At 35.1% G+C, this 21,489-nt stretch overlaps 3 protein-coding genes across 8 annotated transcripts; all 3 read left to right on the top strand.

Moving 5' to 3' along the window:
• Positions 1-649: 649 nt before the first annotated feature.
• On the top strand, positions 650-11,286 carry LOC110607071 (serine/threonine-protein kinase tricornered). Of its 3 annotated transcripts, XM_021746127.2 has the most exons (12): positions 671-1,212; positions 1,547-1,721; positions 2,105-2,188; positions 2,812-3,053; positions 3,386-3,617; positions 3,862-4,026; positions 4,118-4,249; positions 4,553-4,666; positions 4,801-4,848; positions 7,802-7,880; positions 8,192-8,248; positions 10,846-11,286. In XM_021746127.2, the coding sequence occupies exons 1-12, from the start codon at positions 1,022-1,024 to the stop codon at positions 10,902-10,904; spliced, it is 1,578 nt and encodes a 525-aa protein (XP_021601819.1). In that variant the 5' UTR covers positions 671-1,021; the 3' UTR covers positions 10,905-11,286. The 3 variants fall into 3 exon arrangements, with proteins under 3 accessions (XP_043809551.1, XP_021601820.1, XP_021601819.1); XM_021746128.2 differs by lacking the exon at positions 4,801-4,848 and having other exon boundaries at positions 661-1,212; XM_043953616.1 differs by lacking the exons at positions 4,801-4,848; positions 7,802-7,880; positions 8,192-8,248; positions 10,846-11,286 and having other exon boundaries at positions 650-1,212; positions 4,118-4,354.
• A 1,514-nt stretch (positions 11,287-12,800) lies between these two features.
• On the top strand, positions 12,801-16,008 carry LOC110606333 (cold-regulated protein 27). Its single transcript, XM_043953670.1, has 5 exons — positions 12,801-12,993; positions 14,388-14,585; positions 14,695-14,983; positions 15,301-15,413; positions 15,485-16,008. The coding sequence occupies exons 1-4, from the start codon at positions 12,913-12,915 to the stop codon at positions 15,405-15,407; spliced, it is 675 nt and encodes a 224-aa protein (XP_043809605.1). The 5' UTR covers positions 12,801-12,912; the 3' UTR covers positions 15,408-15,413; positions 15,485-16,008.
• Positions 16,009-16,515: 507 nt separating this feature from the next.
• LOC110606093 (coenzyme Q-binding protein COQ10 homolog, mitochondrial) lies at positions 16,516-20,217 on the top strand. Of its 4 annotated transcripts, none has more exons than XM_021744846.2 (5): positions 16,526-17,183; positions 17,279-17,641; positions 17,767-17,962; positions 18,742-18,873; positions 19,805-20,217. In XM_021744846.2, the coding sequence occupies exons 2-5, from the start codon at positions 17,328-17,330 to the stop codon at positions 19,919-19,921; spliced, it is 759 nt and encodes a 252-aa protein (XP_021600538.1). In that variant the 5' UTR covers positions 16,526-17,183; positions 17,279-17,327; the 3' UTR covers positions 19,922-20,217. The 4 variants fall into 4 exon arrangements, with proteins under 4 accessions (XP_043809604.1, XP_021600538.1, XP_043809603.1 ...); XM_043953668.1 differs by having other exon boundaries at positions 16,527-17,176; positions 17,261-17,641; XM_021744845.2 differs by having other exon boundaries at positions 16,533-17,176.
• The last annotated feature ends 1,272 nt before the right edge of the window (positions 20,218-21,489 follow it).

Here is a 21,489-nt window from a genome sequence, read left to right as displayed (position 1 = left end):
AGCTTCTCTCATAATCAGAAACGCCTTCCACTGAGGAAGGGACGATTGCAACAGGTCACCATAGAATTCGGGACTTGAGCCTGTGTCGGGACACGCAATAACACATATCTGGTGTATTCAGGAGGAGATGAGAGCAGAGAATTTGTCTCCAATAACCAGTCGACGACATCAGTCCTTGATCAGGAATTAAATAAAATATATTTAACTAGAGGGATATTAGTCCATTTTTTAAAAATTAAATAATATAAATATTTTAAACTATAAAAATTATATAATATAAATAATTAAATTTATGGAGGCTAAATAATATAAATTATCTAATGTAATTAATAACTTTTTAATAAAATATTAAATAATTTGATTTATAAAATATAATAATATTTTAATTGAATAATTTTAAAATAAAAATAAATTAATTATTTAAATTAGAGGCTGTATAATTTGCCCAATTTTATATTAGTGAGAATACAATTGGATTTTCGATCCGCCGACTGTTTAAAAAGTCGCCAAAAGGCAAGTCCAGAAGCAAGAGCCTCTCTTTCTCGTCACCGCGTTTTTTGTTTTCTCTTTTATCCTCTTTTTTTGGAGAAACTCTTTTATCGTCTTCAGAAAGTCAGAAATGATAAAAAAATTCTTCAAAGATTCCATTCGATGTGAGCAAAACGACGGCGTTGATCTCACTCCATTTCCAAGAAGCAAAATTTGTAAAGAGAAAAAAAAAATAAAATCAACTAAAGAAAGTCTCAAAACGCAAAACAAACAAACAAAAATGGTCGCAGATAAGACAGCCTTTCCGAGCCGTATATATATGTAACTGCCAGTTCATTTCCCTCCGAAATTTCTCCTCTCTCTCTCTCTCTCTCTCTCTCGCTCTGTCTGTCTATCGGTCTTTGTCTCAAACACAGACTTTCCTAGATTCGAAACTGTAACACTGAAGCTTCTAAATCAATCCAGCGATGGCCTCTGATTAAGTTTTCTTTTGTTCTATCATCACTTGAGTTAGGTCTCAATTTGGATCAAAATGGATGGCGGCAGCGACAGTACGCTGAGGCTAGGGGCTCTGAACTTGAGGCCGGATCGGAGCTGTTCTGAATCGGAACCGGATGTGTCCGTTTCATCTCCCGTGACGAGACAGAAAGCTGCTGCGGCGAAGCAGTTCATTGAGAATCACTATAAGAACTACTGGCAAGGATTGCAAGATCGTAAAGAGAGGTAAAACATTTAATTGTTCTGTTTTCATTTTATCTCTCTTTCAGGTTAGCTGCAATTCCGATCGCGTCTTGTTGCTCTAAATTGAAGTCAATAGGAGGTCAATGTTTAATGTCTATGGTCCTAAAACTGCACGGTAATAGATTTTCTTTTATTCTATTTTAGGTAGATTTGGGAAATTATGGTACATCACTTCTATATCAGCATTTTATCCTTACCTTGTGCTTACTGGTTTATTAATTGATTCCTGTAGAGATAATTGGAACTTCAAATGAAAACTTGGCCCAGTGAAGCCTTTTTTTTTCCTCCCCCTCTCTCAATAACTTCTCTGTTTCAGACGTCAGGCGCTTCAAAGAAGAGCACAAGAAGATCGGATAACAAATGAGGAACAAGAGGAGATGCTGAGGAATTTGGAACGCAAAGAAACCGAGTATATGAGGCTGCAAAGGCGTAAAACCGGAATTGATGACTTTGAACAATTAACTGTGATCGGTAAAGGTGCATTTGCTGAGGTAAAAGAAAGTATCACTATCACATAGCAACTTGCAGCATTCTTTCGTGCGCTTCTTGGATCAATAGAATTATAGAAATAATTAGGGGTAAAACAGAAACGTAGGTGTTGAAAACATTTTTAATGAAGTTTTAAATTTTTTAACTTCTGATTTAAAAGAAAAAATTTACAGTGATATTTTTGCGTGATCTTTTGTTGCTAATGCCACACTTGTAGCCATTTGGCATGGCTATATTCCGAGCCTGAGTTGCTATTGACATATTTTACTATCATGCTTTTGATTTTTTTATGGTACTATTTTTACCGTGATTACTGTGGAAAGACGCTATCTCTGTTTCTGTAACAGTGTTAACACTTGTCTGTTAATGTAATAAACAAATCCAGGTCAGATTATGCCGAGCCAAAAGTACTGGAGAGATTTTTGCCATGAAGAAACTGAAAAAGTCTGAGATGCTTAGCCGTGGGCAGGTGAGACTGACAAAATTGAAGTTTCACTAGTATTCACAATAACATCTCCCTTTCATTGTATTTGGGTGATTCTGTGGATGAGATGAGCCAATACGCCACCTAGTGTATTGATGAATGATGATCCATTTAAGCACTGCTGATTTCAGGGCATATCTGTAATCAAAGAATTTAAAGATCTCAATGCATTAGATGCACCCTGCTGCCTTTCTTTATTATTGCGTCTCATGTTCCCATCAACCTTTATTTAGCCTTTCAATGGACTAGTGCATTGGAAAATAACTCATGCTTCAAAGAAGTAATGATTTGTCTTCTTGCTTAATTTTTGATGCAATATATGATTATATATTTTTAGTGCCAAGATTGGCTAGCATCATGCCTTCGCCTGCATCTATCATTAAGAAAATTCTCACAAAGTAATTAAAAATGATTAGATTCTTCCAAACCCATCATAAATAAATGATATGCTGCACTGATAACCAAAAGTCAAGAAATTGGCTCAACAACTTAATCCCATATAATAGGATTCTGTGAACTTGATGACTCATTTTTAAGTTGCCTGAATTCTTCCTTTTGTGCATAATAATGCATATTAATTCTTCATCCTTTATTCTGCCTGTTTTAAGGTTGAGCATGTCCGATCTGAGAGGAACTTACTTGCTGAGGTTGATAGTCGATGCATTGTAAAACTTTTCTATTCCTTTCAAGATTCTGATTTCTTATACCTTATTATGGAGTATTTACCTGGTGGAGACATAATGACACTATTGATGAGAGAAGATACACTCTCTGAAGATGTTGCACGCTTTTACATAGCAGAAAGCATTCTAGCTATACACTCAATTCATCAGTACAATTATGTGCATAGGTATGATTAATTATGTATATTGTAATATATTTACAAGTTTATCACATTTCCCTGTGGGCATTACCAGACCTAACTTTGAGTTCTTATTCGTGCTCTTCTCTTGAAGTAAAGTGGTTCTCATTTTTTTTATGGACAATGTTAAATCCCACCTTAAGCACTCTACTTCTTGAGCTAGATTTTTATTGTGAGTTAGACCTGACCCATATTTTAATACGGTATTAGAGTCTCTCACATATGTTGAACCTCTCATAAATATTTCAAAGTTCCTTGAGTCAATATTTGAAGAATTCCTTTTTTTTTTAAAATTAACTTGAAAAATGTTCTGCATACAGGGACATAAAACCAGATAACCTGATACTGGACAAAAATGGCCATTTGAAGCTTTCAGATTTTGGCCTGTGCAAGCCCCTGAATGATAAGTATTCAACAATTTTACTGCAAAATGAAGATATTTCTACTCAAGAAGGTGAAACTAATGTTGGAGGATATTCTGTCAGTGACCGAGCTCCATGGTCAATGCCTAAAGAAAAATTACAACGATGGAAACGTAATCGTCGTGCACTGGTACTAACCTAATATATTTCTTAAACTAAATCCTTATTTTGGCACTTGCTAAAAGATTGATTTACTTATCTTCCTTTTCTTTTTGAGAAAGATTAAGCTTTATATTTTACCCAAAATGAAATATACATCAAGCTGTGACTTGCTTTTACAAAGATTTTGCACTTTCCTACTTTACAATTGTTCTTCTTTTTTGTAAATTATTTCTACATGTATCCAGTTATCAATTTACATCAATTCTCTCTAGGCTTATTCTACTGTTGGAACTCTTGATTATATGGCACCTGAAGTGTTACTAAAGAAAGGATATGGAATGGAGTGTGATTGGTGGTCCCTGGGTGCAATCATGTATGAGATGCTTTTGGGCTATCCTCCCTTCTGTTCTGATGATCCCAGAATCACATGCCGCAAGGTAGTGCAGCTAGTGCCTGAACTGTGCTTCTCAGTTACTTGCTTAGCATTATATGTAATTGCTAAATAGGGAAGTTTATGTCTTCTATCAGATAATCAATTGGAAAACATTCCTTAAATTCCCTGAAGAACCAAAGATATCAAACGAGGCCAAAGATCTTATTTGCCACTTGCTCTGTGACGTTGAAACAAGGCTAGGGACCAGAGGAGTGGATGAATTGAAGGTATTTGCTTTTCCAAGACTAATAATGTTCCTCCACAGTATCAGGTGGTGCTACTTCAGAGCTTTTGGGGGTTGATATAACATGTCAACTTCTGAGAAGCATATGGTATGGTTCCATGAAAAGGGTTCTGGTAACTTGAATTTGTCCAGATATAAGATATGCTTGCCACCTGTTTGTTCTAAATCTTGAGAATAGGCACATGCTGTGTTCTGCATGATTATGGAAATTCGTGTCATTCTGAACCATACCTTTAATCTCACGGTTCAATCTTGTTTAGTGCTCTCAAGTTCTCCAATATTTCAGGCACATCCATGGTTCAGATGCATTCAGTGGGATATGTTGTATGAAACGGAAGCTGCATATAAGCCTACTGTCAACGGAGATTTGGATACTCAGAATTTTGAGAAATTTCCTGATGTGAGTTTTAATATTCCTTTTCAACATTTTTGTGCTTTCTTTTATTTTTCTTCTTCTCATTCTCCTTCTTGCGCTTTTATTCTTGTCTATATATATGAAAGGAAAATCCTGCGTAAGACTTTGTTTCTTTGCAGTTGGAATGTCCACCGTCCACAGGACCAATGGTGGGACCATGGAGGAAGGTAATGTCATTCTTTGAGGGTGATCTGTAATTCACCATTTATGCCAAAAGCTTCTGACAAAACCAAGTTAATAACTATTCGTGAACAAATACAATAATAACATTAAAAAGGATAATTTACAATATAGTCCATGAGATTTGAGAAAACCCACAACTTGGTCACTACTTTTTTTTATGAGAAACAATGAGTCCTTGATGTTACTAAAATAGTATATTATTAGACTATACAATTTAGTCATTCAAATTTCACTTTTTATAATTGTAACGACCCGGAAACCGGACCGTTACCGGCGCTAGGATTCAGATTGACTTAAGGTCGCCGAAACCCGTAGCAAGCCTACTATACATCCTGGATACCTGATAAAAATCTCATACATAATCATACATGATCATACATTATAACAAAAACTTAAACATTCCATGAAACCAAGCTCAACCTGTACATGTATCAAAACTGTGAACATAAAACCCGTACTAGAGCCCTCATCAAATGCTCTAGTATGGTAAACATCACATGCCTCAAGCTTAGTTCAAGTATAACTCATAATTAAAACTTTTACATAAAGATCACGATAACAGGGATTACAAAGATAAAAACTAGGGCAAAGCACAATTCTAACCCATTAAAATTTACATATCCACACTATACTATTACATTAGCTATACCAACAACTATGCCGACTTCCCTAAGCTATCTTTGACCCTGCAAACCTGGGGTTAGGGGAAAGGGATAAGTTATAAGAGCTTAGTGAGCAGAACCTAAAAACAGTTTTATAAACATATGCTCGTATGAAATGCGGCACAACACAAACAATTCACATCAAGATGGACTTGTCACCAGTAACCCTCTACATATTCCAATGGTGTCCAGCCCTCGACGGAGCTCCTCAGGACTTCCTCTTAAACATAATATAACATATCCATAATGCCAGGGGCGTAAAATGGGTCTCGACCTGGACTTTCTCTTACATATTGCCATGGGTGTATAATGGGTCTCACCTGGGCTTCCGTATCATATCATATCATACTCGAGGGCAAGTGGGTCATCCAATATCCATCCACAACAACAGTAAATTATGCAATGCATCATATTCGTGAATTCTAATGCGAAACAACCTAATACATATACATGGCATTCGTGATTCATGAGCATGCTTAAAAGATTTAATTTCTTAAAATAATAATTCAGTTTAGTTCTACTCACCTCTGGCTGATGTTTGCCTAACAGTTATTTCACTGTAGGCCTCTACGGTCTCCCAGATCCGATCCTATACAGATGGACTCAAATGAGAGACCAAATATAACTATTACATGACTCTAGACACTCTCCAAAAACCCCCTAAGACATACCAAAACATACACATAAAACAAGCAGAGGAATACTGGGCAGGGGACTTTCGGCCGTAGGTTCAGCTGCCGAAGGTCCCTCACAGATCCGAAAGTCAGGGACTTTCGAGGGCAGGTTCTGCGGCCTAAACCCTTCACAGATCCGAAAGTCAGCAACCTTCGGGGCGGGTTCAGTGGCCTAAACCCCTTCACAGATCCGAAAGTCCATGCTTTCGGGGGCAGGTTAGGCGACCAAAAGGTTGGCTCCACAAGTAGGTTCGGCGGCCGAACCTGGGTTCTCCAGCAAGACAGAACCCGATTCTGCCCTATGTACACAGCCACCCAACTCTTCGATCCTCACACCCAACAACTCAAACACATGTATACTCACTCATCATGCATAAGGGGCATAAAAACTAGCCTAATCCCCAACAAGCAACAACAAAAACATAAGAGGGAGCATTTATCATCCAAACTAACACAAACCCTAAAACTTATAGATCTAATCATTTCATGCATTATTAACCCTTGACCCTTTCTTAAAACTTGATTAAAATATAGGAAAGACAAATATCTAAACTTATCTCTTGGATATCTAAAGGTGACAGCAACCCCAACGTGGAGATGAGGTAAAACGGTCTTCGGAGGTCTCCAAGGTTTAAAAACTTGGATTCAAGCTCAAATCTTCAAAAATAAGAGAAAACTCATGAACTTTCTAAGAAATTTGAAGGAAAAACAACAAGAACAACAAAGGGAGGGCAATGACTCATCTCTGCCCGAAAATGGAGAAAAAACCCTCACATTTTCGGACTGAAGACCTCTTGTAGGTGGTTGGACAAACCACCTTCGAGGGCCGAAAGGGGAGGTCCTGTGGCGGCATCACCTTCGGCGGCCGAACTTTAAGGTTCGGCGGCCGAATCTGGGGTTTTCCTTCCAAAACTATTTCCTTTCTTTTTAACTCAAAACCTTAAAATTTTCAAAATTCATTTTATAAAAAACTTATTTTACCCTTCCTAAGGAGATTACAGCTCTGAGATTCCGGGTTCCAACGGAGATTCTGTCAGAAGATTGGAATTCCGACGCCGGAGTCTAGCCGGGTATTACATAGTTTAGTCCCTATAGTTTTAATATGTGTAATAATTTAATTTCTATAATCTTAATTATAACAATTTAGTTTCTTCACTTTAGCTAATCTTTTCCATTTATGGTTGACTAATGGTGAATTTAACAAAAGGATTATTAAGAAAATAAAAACTCAAAAATTAAATTGTTTTCTATTAAAAAGTGGGATTAAGTTAAGGATTTTGCTAAATCTCAGCTGCACTACAAATTATCCTGTTAAAAAAAAGTAGAAATAGCTAAAGGGTTAGTTTAATGTTAATTATTGCTACTAGATTGCTTATAACTATCATTGAAACTGTACTAGTATATGTTTCATTATGTCCTTCAGTTTATGCGGGGAGGTAAAAGTATTTAATGACCTTGCCATATAGTTCCAAGTCCTGCTACATAGTCGCATCCTTTTTTTTCTTATTGAATTAGATATGTTTATATTCAGCTTTTGGCCTATAGTTTTATATGACATGAGCCTAATTTTTCCTGTATATTTTGTTTGTTCCATGATGCAGATGTTGGCATCAAAAGATACCAATTTCATAGGCTTTACTTTTAAGAAATCTGATGCCCTTAACCCGCTAGAAAGTTCAGGTAACCACTTTGAAGCTTGACAATTCCATTGTTGGTGTATGACAAGTTCCAAAGTGATTTGTGTGATCACGATTTTGGTATATGAAAATTTGGAAGTTATTTCTTTATTCAGTCATCAGAATATCATATTATAATTGTGCAAGTTTTTCCTTTATAATTATGCAAGTTTATCCACAATTGAGCATGTAATTCCAAAGTTTAGTCTCTTTATGGACTATCTACTGCTCAACAGAAAATTGATGATACTAATGCATATTGCATGCGTTACATAACTAATAGAACTAGTCTGATTGATTTTCCTTTGATTTCAGGCACATATGTCAAGTCAAATATATCTTCAGAGGCTCCATCTTTAATTTCCTTATTAGGTATGATCTCCCCTATGCCCCCCTAAAGGTCCATTTGATAGTAGGGTAGAGCTGTGGGTCATTGCAGTTGTGGCAGTAGAATACTGATGCATGATATAGAATCATCATCTTAAAAAGAAGGAACTAATCCTTAGTTTGACCATCATCTCGTGTGGGTGCTAATTGATATATAATCAGCTTTAATACCAAATTGATGTAGAAAAAGAAGAATCAAAGGATCAGAGAGACAAATTCACCGAAACAATGAATTTGAAAGTTATGCCTTGTCTAGCATCTAGAACACCTCAATTTGAATTACCGTGAAGCCAATTTCTCTTAGAGAGCCATGACCTTGGCAGGCATTTGATTTTTTTTTTTCCATGATTGGATCAAAGCCAGTGGGCCAGTGGCTGATCCAGAAGAAAAAATTTTCCTGGGGTCAATTTATGAAAAACATCATTTTCAAAAAATATACATTTTATTTAATTTTTTAAGTGTTAAATTTAAACATTTGGAGAACTCTATGGAACAAAATTCAGCTAACGTTATCAATCTTTTTTCATGCACAAAAAATATAGAGAACAAACTCGTTAACTTCAAGTCACTCACACAAATAAACAACTTAATTTTAGTTTTTATCAAAGAAGGTTGCTAATTAAATTTATGAGGGGTCAATTTAGACAGTGTATATGCATATATGTGTTTATATATATATGAGAGAGATGTGGGTGGGGGTATATGGAGCGTTTTATAAAATAAAGTTTAAAATAAAAAATATTTTTTAAATCTCGATCTGTGAAAAAAAAAAATTTCAGATTAGAGTGAATTAACCTTCTACAGCACTTATAAAGTACGATAGAGAGCTATTGATTCAAAAATAAAATTTTTTAAATAAAAAAATTTTACAGCAATGTTTTGAAGTGCAGGAAAATTTAATTTAGAAAAAATAAAAATTTTTAGTGCACTTAAAAAAGTGGGTAGACTGTTCTCTCAAAATTTGAGATGATACCAATCAACTTCCGCAATTTTCGACGTTTCAATCAATTTCCCGTTACCCCGCATTTACATGTGCTGTAATATTATATTAATTTTATTTATTTATATATTAAATATAGATATAATTATGAAAATTATATTAATATTAATCATTTTAATATAAATAAAATTTAACATAATAATGATCATATATGAATTTATTTTAAATAATTAAAAGTATATGTAAATATAATATTATAATTATATTTATTTAAATATAACATCATAATTATTTATATTTTGAAAATAATAACATATATTTTATATTTATTCATAAAATTTATTATTTTTATTAGAATTATATTTATAAATAAATAAATAAAATATTTATAAATTATAAAAATTAAAAAAAATTACATATAAGTAAATAATTAAAAGTTATGGAATATAATAAAAATAAAGCAATATAATTACAAATGACAAAGTAAAAAAATAATACTAATGATATCTCAAATGTCCTCGAATGCCACATGTACGTCCCCTTCTTTCATGTGGACGTCGAGTTTTATATATGATCGGCAGTCACCACTTGTACTCTCACCTTTAGCAGCAGCAAGATTAATATTAAGATCAGAAAAGTGAGAAATTTTTGTTGAGATGGGTTGGGAAGAGAAGAGAAATATTGAGAGAAAATTTGGTTGAAATGGGTCGAGAAGAAATATTGAGAAAAATTTGAGATAAATATTGAGAGAAATCTGAGAGAAAATTGAGAAGGGCGGGAAAGTATGGAGAGGAGAACAAAGAATGGCAGGGAAGCGTGGAGAAAAAAGGATGGGGCAGGGGGAAGGGATAGGGTTTTACAGTGGGAGGGTATAATACTGAGCAGGTGCAGGAATCTCTGTACCTGGCAGAGATTCTACCGCACTTGTAAAGTACAGTAGACGATAGCAGGCCTCTTGCTAACAGGGCAGAGACGGGTCTTGTCTCTGCCCTCTCTGCTGACGGAGCCTTGACAAAACTCGTCTCTGCCTTTTCTGTCAGGTGCAGCGATTCCTGCACCTGGCAGAGACCTTCCTATACTGCACTTTTGAAGTACGGTAGAGAAATAAAAAAAATATTAAAAATTTTACCGCACTTCAAAAGTGTGGTAAAATTTTTTTATTTAAAAAAAATTTTTTTTTTGTCAGGCCAGAGACAAGAGTCGTCTTTGCCCTCTCTACCAAGTGCAGGGATTCCTGCACCTGACAGAGACCTTTCTCTACCGCACTTTAAAAGTGCGGTAGAGATATAAAAAAAAATATATTAAAAATTCTTTTGTACTTCAAAAGTATAGTAAAATTATTTTATTTAAAAAAAAATTATTTTTGCGTCAATGGCTCTCTATCGCACTTTGTAAGTGCGGTAAATTCTACTGCTAAAGGGCTGATTCATTCTGATTGAGGAAATTTTTTTTTACGAACCAGGTTTAAGAAATATTTTTTATTTTAAACTTTATTTTGCAAAAGGCCTGGGTATATGTAATGGGAGTCAATTAACCTGTAAAGAACTTTTAGAACATTTCAAGTGAGCTTTTGATTTATGCACATGCAGAAGCTGTTATTGGTTGGATTGACTTAATTTTGTTTCTTTCTTCCAATTTTCAGGCCAGACTGACCTGCAAGAAACTTTGGAATCGGAAGGGGATGAGACGCTGGAAACTTAATTTCCAATCATGACGTTTTTTTTATTTGATTGCAGTAGGTTTTCCAGTTTTCTTCGTTGGCAATCGTTGTTGAGATAATTGGCAATAGTAGTTGTACAGAGATGAATCATGAATAAGGACATTGGCAATCGTTGTTGAGCAGACGTGAATAAGGACATCGGCTCTAGAATTGATGTGAGCTTGGGTTTTATTAATTTTTTTCTCGCACCAAACAAGTTCGGGTACTATAAATCGGTTAAATATTCTAATCGAACTGGGATGCGGTTTTTTTTTTTAGATAGCTTATTTTTCCATGTCTCTGTTAAGGCCGTGTTAATATAATTTTGTATATAAAACAGATATCCTTTTATGGCATTTAATACATGAAATTTGGGATTTTGAATGTTCTTCCCCAGTGAACTATTAACGTGATGAAGTTTGCATATTCAAACTGAAAATTTCGTTATTCATCCGTGGTTTTGGACTTGCTCGCTATGGCAAGCGAAGCGACATTTCTGAGCTTGTAAGTTGCAACTCCCAGTATCACTCAGGATACAGGTGTATTTGCTGTATGGGTTTACATTTATCCGCAACTTTTTAGATACGATATTTTCTTACATTGTTCGTACGTTCTTCTTAGCCATGATATCAGGAGTTGTTCAATAAATCAATGTTCTATTTTACTGAAACTAGTTGATATCAGGAGTTCTTCAATAAATCAAAGTTTTAGTTTACTGAAACTAGTTGAACATGCTCTCAAGACGGATAAAACATTCAATTTACCTAGAATTTCTATGGCTTTCGTGAAAATTGAACGTCTTTGCCTCTAATACTGATTATATTAAGAAAAAAGAAAGAAAAATCCTAAGGTTATTGTTCCCTAACATAAATTGTCGATTTCTTCCCTAACATTCCTCTTAAGGATTATTGTTCACAGGATTCGTTACCCAATATCACCAGCATCGGTAGTTTCAGAAGATATTCGGTTTTTTCAAACCTTTTGACCCAGACTGATGCCGCAGTAAATGTGGTAAGGGAAAAAATGGACAAACCTAGGCTGAGAGCTGAGAGCTGAGGGAGAAGGGGGATTGAGAGCTTGAAGAAGTGTGGATTAGCCCCACATTACTATTATAATCTACGAACTGTGGTGTTGATTATTCTATAGTTATCTAATTCTTTTATCTGAGAATAGTCTTGTCAAGTAATTATTGTTCCCATCAATTTTCATTATTTTGTTGGGCATTCGCTGTTATCCATTGTAAACCTGAAGACGAGGTAGCAGGTTCATTTTTTTTTTTTTGGGTCAATAGGTTGATGACTTGATGTCGAAGATAATAATAAGATAGATATTTGAGGGGACTCTTTCAATTTTTAACAGATTATAATAATAATAATAATAATAATAATAATTAATAATATATTTTACATTCTTATATCTCAATTATATTTTTTATTTTATAAATAAATCGTTTATAAATTTAAATTGAATTCATATTTTAAATTACTCAAATTATTAAAATAAATAACAATCTTTATCTAGTCCCACCACAATCCTTAGCTTGGGCAAAGCTATGTTGGGAATTTGCGAATATTTATAGAATAAGTCTCATCTACGTTTTGGTTTCCATTTTATGCGATTGCGATTGCGACTGCTGAGTGCGAGACAAAAATAGGAGGCGAAGAAACCACAACAGTACAAAAGTTAGCAGAAGTAAAAAGCGAACGGTAGCTGATGATATGATATTAAAAGCCCACCGCCACGTAACCTTAAGATATTTTCTATGTTCACCCACAAAAATATCTGCCTCGCGAACTGCTCAACTCGCAGATAAATCAGTTCATGCAAGTGACGTGGCAGTTGACACGTGTAAAGCGGTGACAACTGTAACGTTCTTTTGTCCCCAACGCCTGCTCCAATTCATCACATCTCTCTCCTTCTCCCCGCTTCCTCTCCTCTCCTCTTCTCTCTGTCAGTTGATCTGCTTCTAAATCTGGCTTCTTCTCCTCTGTATTTATTGAAGGTATAGACATGGATCATCGCAGAAGGGAAACTCGGATGAGTTCGCATTCTTCTGGGTCAACTGGCAGCGAGTTTGTTCAAACACGACAGGTAAGAGACTTTGGTATGACTAATCGGAAGAACAAAATATCTTCTGCTTTTTTTTTTCCTCTTTGAAGTATAATTTTTTGGAATTGAATAAAAATTTTTTGTGCCTGAATTTCATTTTGTTGGAAAAAATCGTGGCGTTTTTGCTCAAAGGATCTGTGTTTTTGCTTCATTTAAGGACTGTTGTTCTGTTCTTATTGTTGGTTGATTCAACAACTTTTTCTTTTGCTCTGTTTTGAAAGCTCTGCCTGTTAACCCATTAAATGACTTCTTGTTTATAGAGCCCGTGTAGGGTGTGCAAACGGTGGTTTTGATTTAAACGACCTATTCGTTCATCTAGGAACCGCTGTGCAACCGGTGTTTTTGACATTTTTCCTCCTGCTGCAAATTCGTTTAACCCTTAAAACAAATTATTAATCATATACACCCTTCAATTTTTCTGCCAACTAAACTATGTTTTCAAATTAAATCAAAATACGAGAACACTTGAAATTAACACGTAATGGAGAGAAAAGTCTAAATGCACAACCCATTGATCGTTATCCAATAAAGTTTGCAATTTGTAGCAACTGGATGATAGGGCAAAATCTCGAACAAGAAAACTACAAATCTAGAATTCAACTTCTACTAAATGCCAATATACCATATAGTGTTAAGTCAACAATACACAAAAGCTAAAATGAAGTGCAGAATAAATAAAAACCCTTACAGAGCAGTTCCCAAGTAGGAATCTACTGTAATGTACAAACCCCAAAAGGGCAAAAATCGAATGATTTAGTGGGAGACTTAAGTTTATGGTGTTTATGGGAGTGAATTTTAACAGAGTATTGTTGTATTGTCTTTATATTCATTCTTTTGGGAGGTCTAAATGAAAAATATTAGTTTTCATTTTTCTTGCTTATGTCCAATAGATTTCCGTTTCCTTAACTTCTTTGCTGTGTTCTTTGTTTCCTTGTTTGTCGATTCAAAGGTCAATAGAGAGGTGGGGAGAGGGACTGGAAGTTTTGAATTTATTATGAAGAAATTGCTCTTCTAACTAAAATCCTTATATTATTGCTTGTATTTTTTTCTCCTTTTCTTTTTCGTTTCTCGTTTTTCTTTTTTTCTTTTCCCTTTTATCTAACATAACAAGAAGTTGAACAAGTGTAAGTAGGAATCTAACTTGAGTAGACTGAGCTCTTTCTTGCATGGAAATCATTGAGAAACTGGATTGCTTGTTGCTTTTGGTCCTTAAACCATATTGTAATTACTTTGAATTGCCTTTATCCGGCCGTGGTATGTTTATTTTTTTTAATGGATATTAGTTAATTATGGAATATAAACTCCTCTTAAAATTTGTAACAAAGAGTCTTGTACCTCTGGAGGATTCTGATCATGATTTTAATTATAATTCTTAGGATCTGCCAACGCCAGAATCTGTGTCTACAGAATGGACAGATGAGAAGCATAGTCTTTACCTTAAATCCATGGAAGCATCATTTGTTGATCAATTATATAATTCCATGAATCTTCTTGGCGTCCAAGTTCAAGACAAGATGTCCAATCCTAAATTGTCACAGCAAGTACATTGCAATGCTCATGTTCCATCTGGCCAGGTTGAAACTTTACCTTTTTTTTTTCAATTACTACCTATGCCTTTTATTGTTCAAACATATACTACTGCATGCCTATTTATTGATGAAAATTCCTTCCTACATATTCTAGTTTAAGGTTCTTCAAGATGGTTGTTGGAAGAAAATCAATTTTCGAAAGACTGATTCACATGTAAACATGGCAAATGAACCCCATGGCCTTCTGATAAATCCGTGGATCCAGCACTTTAAGTCCGCAAGAAAACCCCAAGTTGCTTTCCAAGAAAATGCCACAGTGCAAAGTCAAGCAACAAACTTTAGGAGGAGGAAGGAAGTGAAAAGTGGAACAGCAACTTCTTTGAAACATTCTTATCCATGTGGATGTCATTCATGTTCCCATTGCCTGATTGACAGCAACAAAGGTAACCTCAATTTTTAACGTTCTGTTGTGTTTCCTTGTAGATGCTTTTTTTTTTAAAAAAAAAAAATTGTTGGCAATGGTCGTTTTCCTAAATCTAGAGTTCAACAAGCTGTCACAACCAGTAATTTCCCTAACCTTGTCCAGTTTATGATTCCCCTAACTGAGCACTACTCAAACTAGACCATTGGTCCACGTGGCTATCCTATGCTTAGGTGCTCTAGAAAACACTTCAGAATATGATTGCTAAGTTTGAAAGTTTTGAATTCTTCAAGCAACATCCATCGTGAAATGACTACATTTTTCCTCTTCTTTTTACAGAGGTGTCAGATCAAAATTTTGTGGATGAAGATATTAAAAATGAGAAGACAAGCAGTACATGTAGCTCAAAAAGGTTGAAAATTCGTTCAGCTGGTACCTCCAGTTAGGACCAGGTAATGTAAAGATATTCACATGAGCTCATCTCATATAATGTTAGCGTCTTAGTTTTCAATTCCTTTTACAGGTTTTCCATATGGTAAGTCTCCTATGACAGGTGCTGAGAAGTGTATTTCTGTGGCAAGATAAAAAGCACTTGCACCAGTGGCTGGAGTTAATAAACCTGACTGGTTTTGGTGGCCGTTTTCTTAACCCACAAAGAAGCTGAAGGAACATACCGAATTTAGCAACTAAAATGCAAGATGGGCAGGTGGGGAGTGGATGGTTTTGGGGGGGTGGGGGGGGGGGGGAGGATTTTTGGGGGCCACATTTGTTCTTATGGTTATAGCAAACAAAATCTGTGATAATTTTTTATGCTGCTGTGAGGAATTCTCTGTCATAGTCTCCATAAATTTTTTTGTCCTTTTATTTGTACATATGTGTTGCATATCTGCATTCTATAAATCCAGTTGATTTTCCTCTGTAGTGAAGGTACGTATATAAAAGCTATGATGGCATTTGCTCTCAGCAAATAACATTCCTTGTAGCTGCAAACATTTTTGGGTGTGTTGATTTAGCAATATAAACAGAAACTAGAAAAGGCATTTCTGAACAATCTAAGCATACATAGTTCTCAATAATTGGTCGCATTTGAGACTACTCTTTATTTTTTCACTGTCAACTTCACAGATGACTCCAAGCGCAGCTCAAAGTACTTGCCAAGTTTGCTTCCTCAATTCTGCCTTGATCGTACTGCCTTCCAGTTTCCGCATAGTTGTGATATTTTGGAGGAGAATTGCCATCTTTTAATTTAGCATATATGCTTCCACTTTTAAACCAAGTAATTTATGCCTTATATATATATACATGGGTTGATTTGTCAGTTATATGTATTTTAGTAAACCAAATTATAAATCTCGGTTTTCAATTTATTCAAACTAAAATCAGCCTTTTAAAGCGTACAACTCAAAACATTTCAATTTTATTGTTTTAGTTTAGTTTCCACCTGATTTATTTGGTTTACTCAAATAATTTATATAAAAAAAAATACCTAAAAAGATTTAATTACTCCATTGAACCACTTCATAAGCACAAAATAAAAAAAATAAAAAAAATAAAAAATAAATAAAGCAGTGCACTCATCTTATCTTACCTTATAAATGTATAATTTTCGGTCGCTTCTTTATTCTATTTTTATTGAAGGATGGTTTATTAAAATTTGAGAGGATTGTGCACTCTAATAAATTATATTAAAATATCCACACCCGTACATATAATAATAATAATATTCTCAAGTGCCAAATTATTTCTAAATGGCTAGAGACGGCAATCTATTTTGAAAGAAAATTGTCAAATCTTCTTTTTTTTAGAATAAATTTCTTCGACTAAAAAACAAAAATAATCTAAATTGCAGTATAGTACTATATAATTTCTTTATTTATTTATTGTCGGAACGAATCATTGCATTCTCGTTGCCTTATTCAGTAATTAAGCAACCGCATCATCTAGCGAGCATACACTAGAAGAAAACCACGTGGTACGTTCCGTTGGCTTGAAAAAACGGACCTGTTTTTCTTTTATTTTGTTCTTTTTGGGGAAAGATATGAAGAGTTGAAAATTGAAAAGACCAAAATGTATACGACAAGACGAGTTACAATGCCGTGATTTAAAACGGCTCACATATCATTCGCTTGCTCGCTCGCTCTTTCTCTCCTCTCTCTGTCCAAATTCGCGCCTGACCGTCAAAAATCACTTGGTGTTCTCAGTCGTATTTTGACAGGTGCGCAGTACGTTTCCTCCTCTTCAATTTGTTAGGGTTTCAAATTTCAGCCAAATCCTTCCTTTTAACATTCTGAAATTCCAGTTCTATCTGCTTTCTCAGTGCTTTTGATTCTTCCATAAATTGGGTTCAAACTTTGCTTGTATTTACAATGCCGCCATTCATATCGACCTCCAAGGCTGTTCGGTCCTTGATAACGAGTAGAAATGCTGCCAAACATTTGATCAGGTCGGCCAAAAACGGTCATTCTAAAATTGATCAAATACGGTGTTATAGTAGTAGCATTTTTGGCATCTCTACTCCATCGCTCAGTGAAGTAATTAATAGGAAGATTGATTTTAGTTTGGCATTGGGAAGCTTGTATAATAACATTACCGTTTCTCAAAGAAGACGATTTCTTGGCTGCGGAGACGGAGACGAAGGTGGTGTTTTATCCAAGGTTTATGAAGAGAGGCGCGTTATGGGGTAATTTCGTCAATGTCTTTTTGTATAATCAACATATTGTGGGTTTCTTTTTATAATTACTGTTATTGTGATGGTTGAATTGAGTTTCTATCTCTGTTTTGATCTGATATGAAGTTTGGTATCAGGTATTCACCAGAGCAGTTATTTGATGTGGTTGCATCTGTGGACTTGTATCATGGATTCGTGCCATGGTGTCAGCGGTGTGAGATACTCAAACGCTATCCGGATGGATCATTTGATGCTGAACTGGAGATTGGTTTTAAATTTCTCGTTGAGAGTTATGTTTCTCATGTAGAATTAAACAGACCTAAATCAGTAAAGGTAATTAATTGGTCTATTTGTTTTTAAAGGTTCGATGTTACATGAACTAGATGCCTAGATGGATACACTCTTAAGCGTTTTTGATATAAAGTTGAAGGAGTGTGGTTAAAATTAAATTAAAAAATAGTGAAAATAAATATTTCAGAATAATGTACTCATTTCTTATGTGTATGCTGCTTCTATAACTGTGGATTCATAACATATTGATTATGCATTGTTAGTCTCAGAATGATCATTTCGTAAAGGAAGCATTGATTTGTGATTGGCGGGGCAAGGACTTGGCTTAAATTTCACTACTTCCTTCAGATTTCAGATTAAACCTTAAGAGTAATTAGACTGAAAGAAAAGAACTCTACCCGTCTTCTAATTTGTGATACTAGGATTTTAAGTGTAGATGTAATTCATCATATTTGGGATAGAGGTTGAGGTCAACTCTTATTTGAAGTTCCAAGTGGTGCACAACTTTGTTCAAATGAATTTGTGCTCAATTAGCAGTCTCTAATGCATGTATTATTAGTCTCATTTTTTGCTGAAAACCTGAAACTAGGATGAAAATTTTGAAGAAAATCCTTTTAGTATGAAGTGTCTGCCAAGCTAAACAGTGGCTCCTTCAGCTTTTGTGAACCTCTTCTGCAGTCGTACTTGCACTTCCTAATATCGATTTCATTGCATTTCTGTTAATCTAAAGATGTTATTGGCACATTTTTGTTTGGAGTTTTTGAGGACTTTTTCTGGCATAGTTGTTAATCATCTTATTGTTCATTATGGTTTACTTCCAGACAACTGTGTCAGAGAGTACCCTCTTTGATCATTTGATAAACATTTGGGAATTCAACCCTGGACCTGCTCCAGGAACTTGTGACCTTCATTTTTTGGTGGATTTTAAGTTCCAGTCACCACTTTACAGACAGGTAACAGTCACATCTTTTTTCTTTTAAAAACATTTTACTATGCATTATTGTAAGATATTTGTCTTCAGTTTTTATATGTTTAAATACTGATCTGTAAAAAAACTAATGTCCTACTATGTTTCTAAAGAAGAAGAAAACTCTGATGGTATGACTTTCTAAAATTGCAAATGGAGTAATCCGTGAAATAATGCTTGTGATGCCAATTTGTAGACAAAATTGGAACTTATAGATAGTCAACTGGATAGAAACAATAGCTATGATATCATGAATGCTTTAGTCCATTTTATTGGTATGGTACATTTGAGGAGGTGGATGAGCTGCTTCGGGTCTATACCTTGATTGGTTCTCGTGAATGTTTCAATTCTTGAAGGTGCTGAACTGCAGATATACATCCTGCAAGTCTGTGCTTGTGTTGCATATTCTAGAAGGAATAGGAAGTAGCTGGAAGGAAGTTAGTTAGAGAGACGGTTATAGCGTTCTGGAGGGAATTCATAAACCAATTCTATTAGTGACAGCTGGAGGCTCTCGGGTATATTAGAATTGAATTGTAAAACAGAAGATTCATGAAGAGATTGAATAAGACATTTCTCCCTCCCAATTCTCGTTCTCCTCTCATCTCTGATCTTCTCTCTCTCTCTTCTCATCCCATTCTGATCTTTACTTCTCATCTCTACTCTATTCTTCTGTCAACTTACTCTCAATTTCACCCCACGTTACAGCTTGCACTAATATAAATAGAATAAATCTTGTAAAAGTGATGCATTCTGCATTGTGCATGTGTAATTATTTTTTCATGAAATTATGCAAAGCTTGACAATGTGACGCTATTCATTTATCAAATTTATCGGGAAAGCAATCTGCTTTAGGCGTTGTTGAAGATATATATTTCCAACTTTGAGCATGCTGATTTTGGTGATGGTTCTTTTGACAGGTGGCTTCCATGTTTTTCAAGGAAGTGGTATCTAAACTGGTTGCTTCATTCAGCGATCGTTGTCGCTTGATATATGGACCAGGAGTGCCTGTCCTTGAGAACTCATATGGACAATAACACCTAAGAGCTTCAGTGCAGAATGAATATCCGAGTATATTCTTAACTGGTAGGATCAAATGAACAATCTCACGGGCCTCTCTTTTGTTTTGTTTGAAACCCAACCCATGGAATTATGATTCAAGTGTTTAATGTCTCCCTGCTCCACTTACGGAGAAGATTACAGCGTCTCCCTTTCCACATCAAGCATTCTTTACTTGATATGATTACTCCGAATAAATATTCTCTTTGTGATCATTGTATTGTTTCTACGTGTACTCTTAAATGAAAGCCGAGTAATGCAGCGTATTACCCAATCCTTTTTCTTCTACTTTCTGAAGCTAGGCAGGTAATATAAACATCTGCTTGCTCTTGCAAAATAAAAATAAAATAAAATAAGCTGTTTATTCCCAATATCTTGAATCCAGTCATTTCATTTGCTGAAAGAATAATATGTCTATGGAATTCCCTTACACTTCACACCCCTTAAAACATTATAGAAGAAATCAGAAATTCGAGGCAGCTTGTGAAGGGTGAACCCATTGGCATTGAGGGTGCCAGAAGTTGTGGTTGCACCAAGAGTTTGTTTCCTCTTGAGTTCTGCCCGAGGCCTAAGCTACAGTGGCAGGCATTGTAAATTCTTGTCGCTGCTAAAATCTTAAGCCCATACGATCCAACGTCTGCATAGTGGCTCATGATGGAGATAACCCAACCCAATGCAAATTCTTATCTATGTATAGCTATACACGAAAATCGCATTGCTCGTATGGGTCTATAACTTTGTCTTGGAGGTGGATGAATTGATTCAGTACACAACTAATGAAGCAAAATAAATAATAAATTAATTGTTCACCATCGATTTCCCCTGTAAAACTCATTGGCTAGAAAAGCAGGGAGCAGATATTTATTTATCATATAAACCCATGGTGAATAAATTTGCATAACATGAAAATCACTTAGCTTCTATCTTTATCACACCTTATGTTAAAAGATGGAAGTTTTTTAAGGTGGCTTAAAAGAGAATTCGGTAATGGATGACAGGCCAAGCTACGAGATCATGAAAACGACAAATCAAGATTGACAAAACAGGCTACGATAGAAAAAGGGGTGGTTGCCAAATTTTCTGACGGCCTTCCAAACTCCAAGCTTAATTGTCACTAAATGTTCCCATCACCGATCCTTCCTCGTCACCATTGAAGGCCTATATATCTTCTGCAAATCAAGCAAATTCTATAGATAATTTTTTTTTAATTAAAAAAATATCATATTTGAATAATGATTAAATTTTACTAAGTTCGACCCTTCTCTCCTATAAATGCAATAATTAAAAAAAAATCTTTGCAAGTAGTTAGAGAGTAAAAGACAAACGAAGAAGTTTGAAAATTAAATAAAAGAAAGATGAAGATTAATTTGATGAAGAGGACGAGGACAACTTTAAAATAAGTAATTATGAAATTGATAGGAGATTAAATATTAGTGGAAGCAGTAAGAGCTGTCATGATCTTGACCATTACCTTACGATGAAAAAAAAATGGTGTTAAGATTCCATTTACCTCTCTACACTAACCAATAATTCATCAACTTTAGGA

This window comes from Manihot esculenta, chromosome 18 (genome assembly GCF_001659605.2).
Source record: "Manihot esculenta cultivar AM560-2 chromosome 18, M.esculenta_v8, whole genome shotgun sequence".
NCBI classification, from domain to species: Eukaryota; Viridiplantae; Streptophyta; class Magnoliopsida; order Malpighiales; family Euphorbiaceae; genus Manihot; species Manihot esculenta.
Note: the sequence above shows the minus strand (reverse complement) of the source record. Positions and strands in the feature narration are given on the sequence as shown.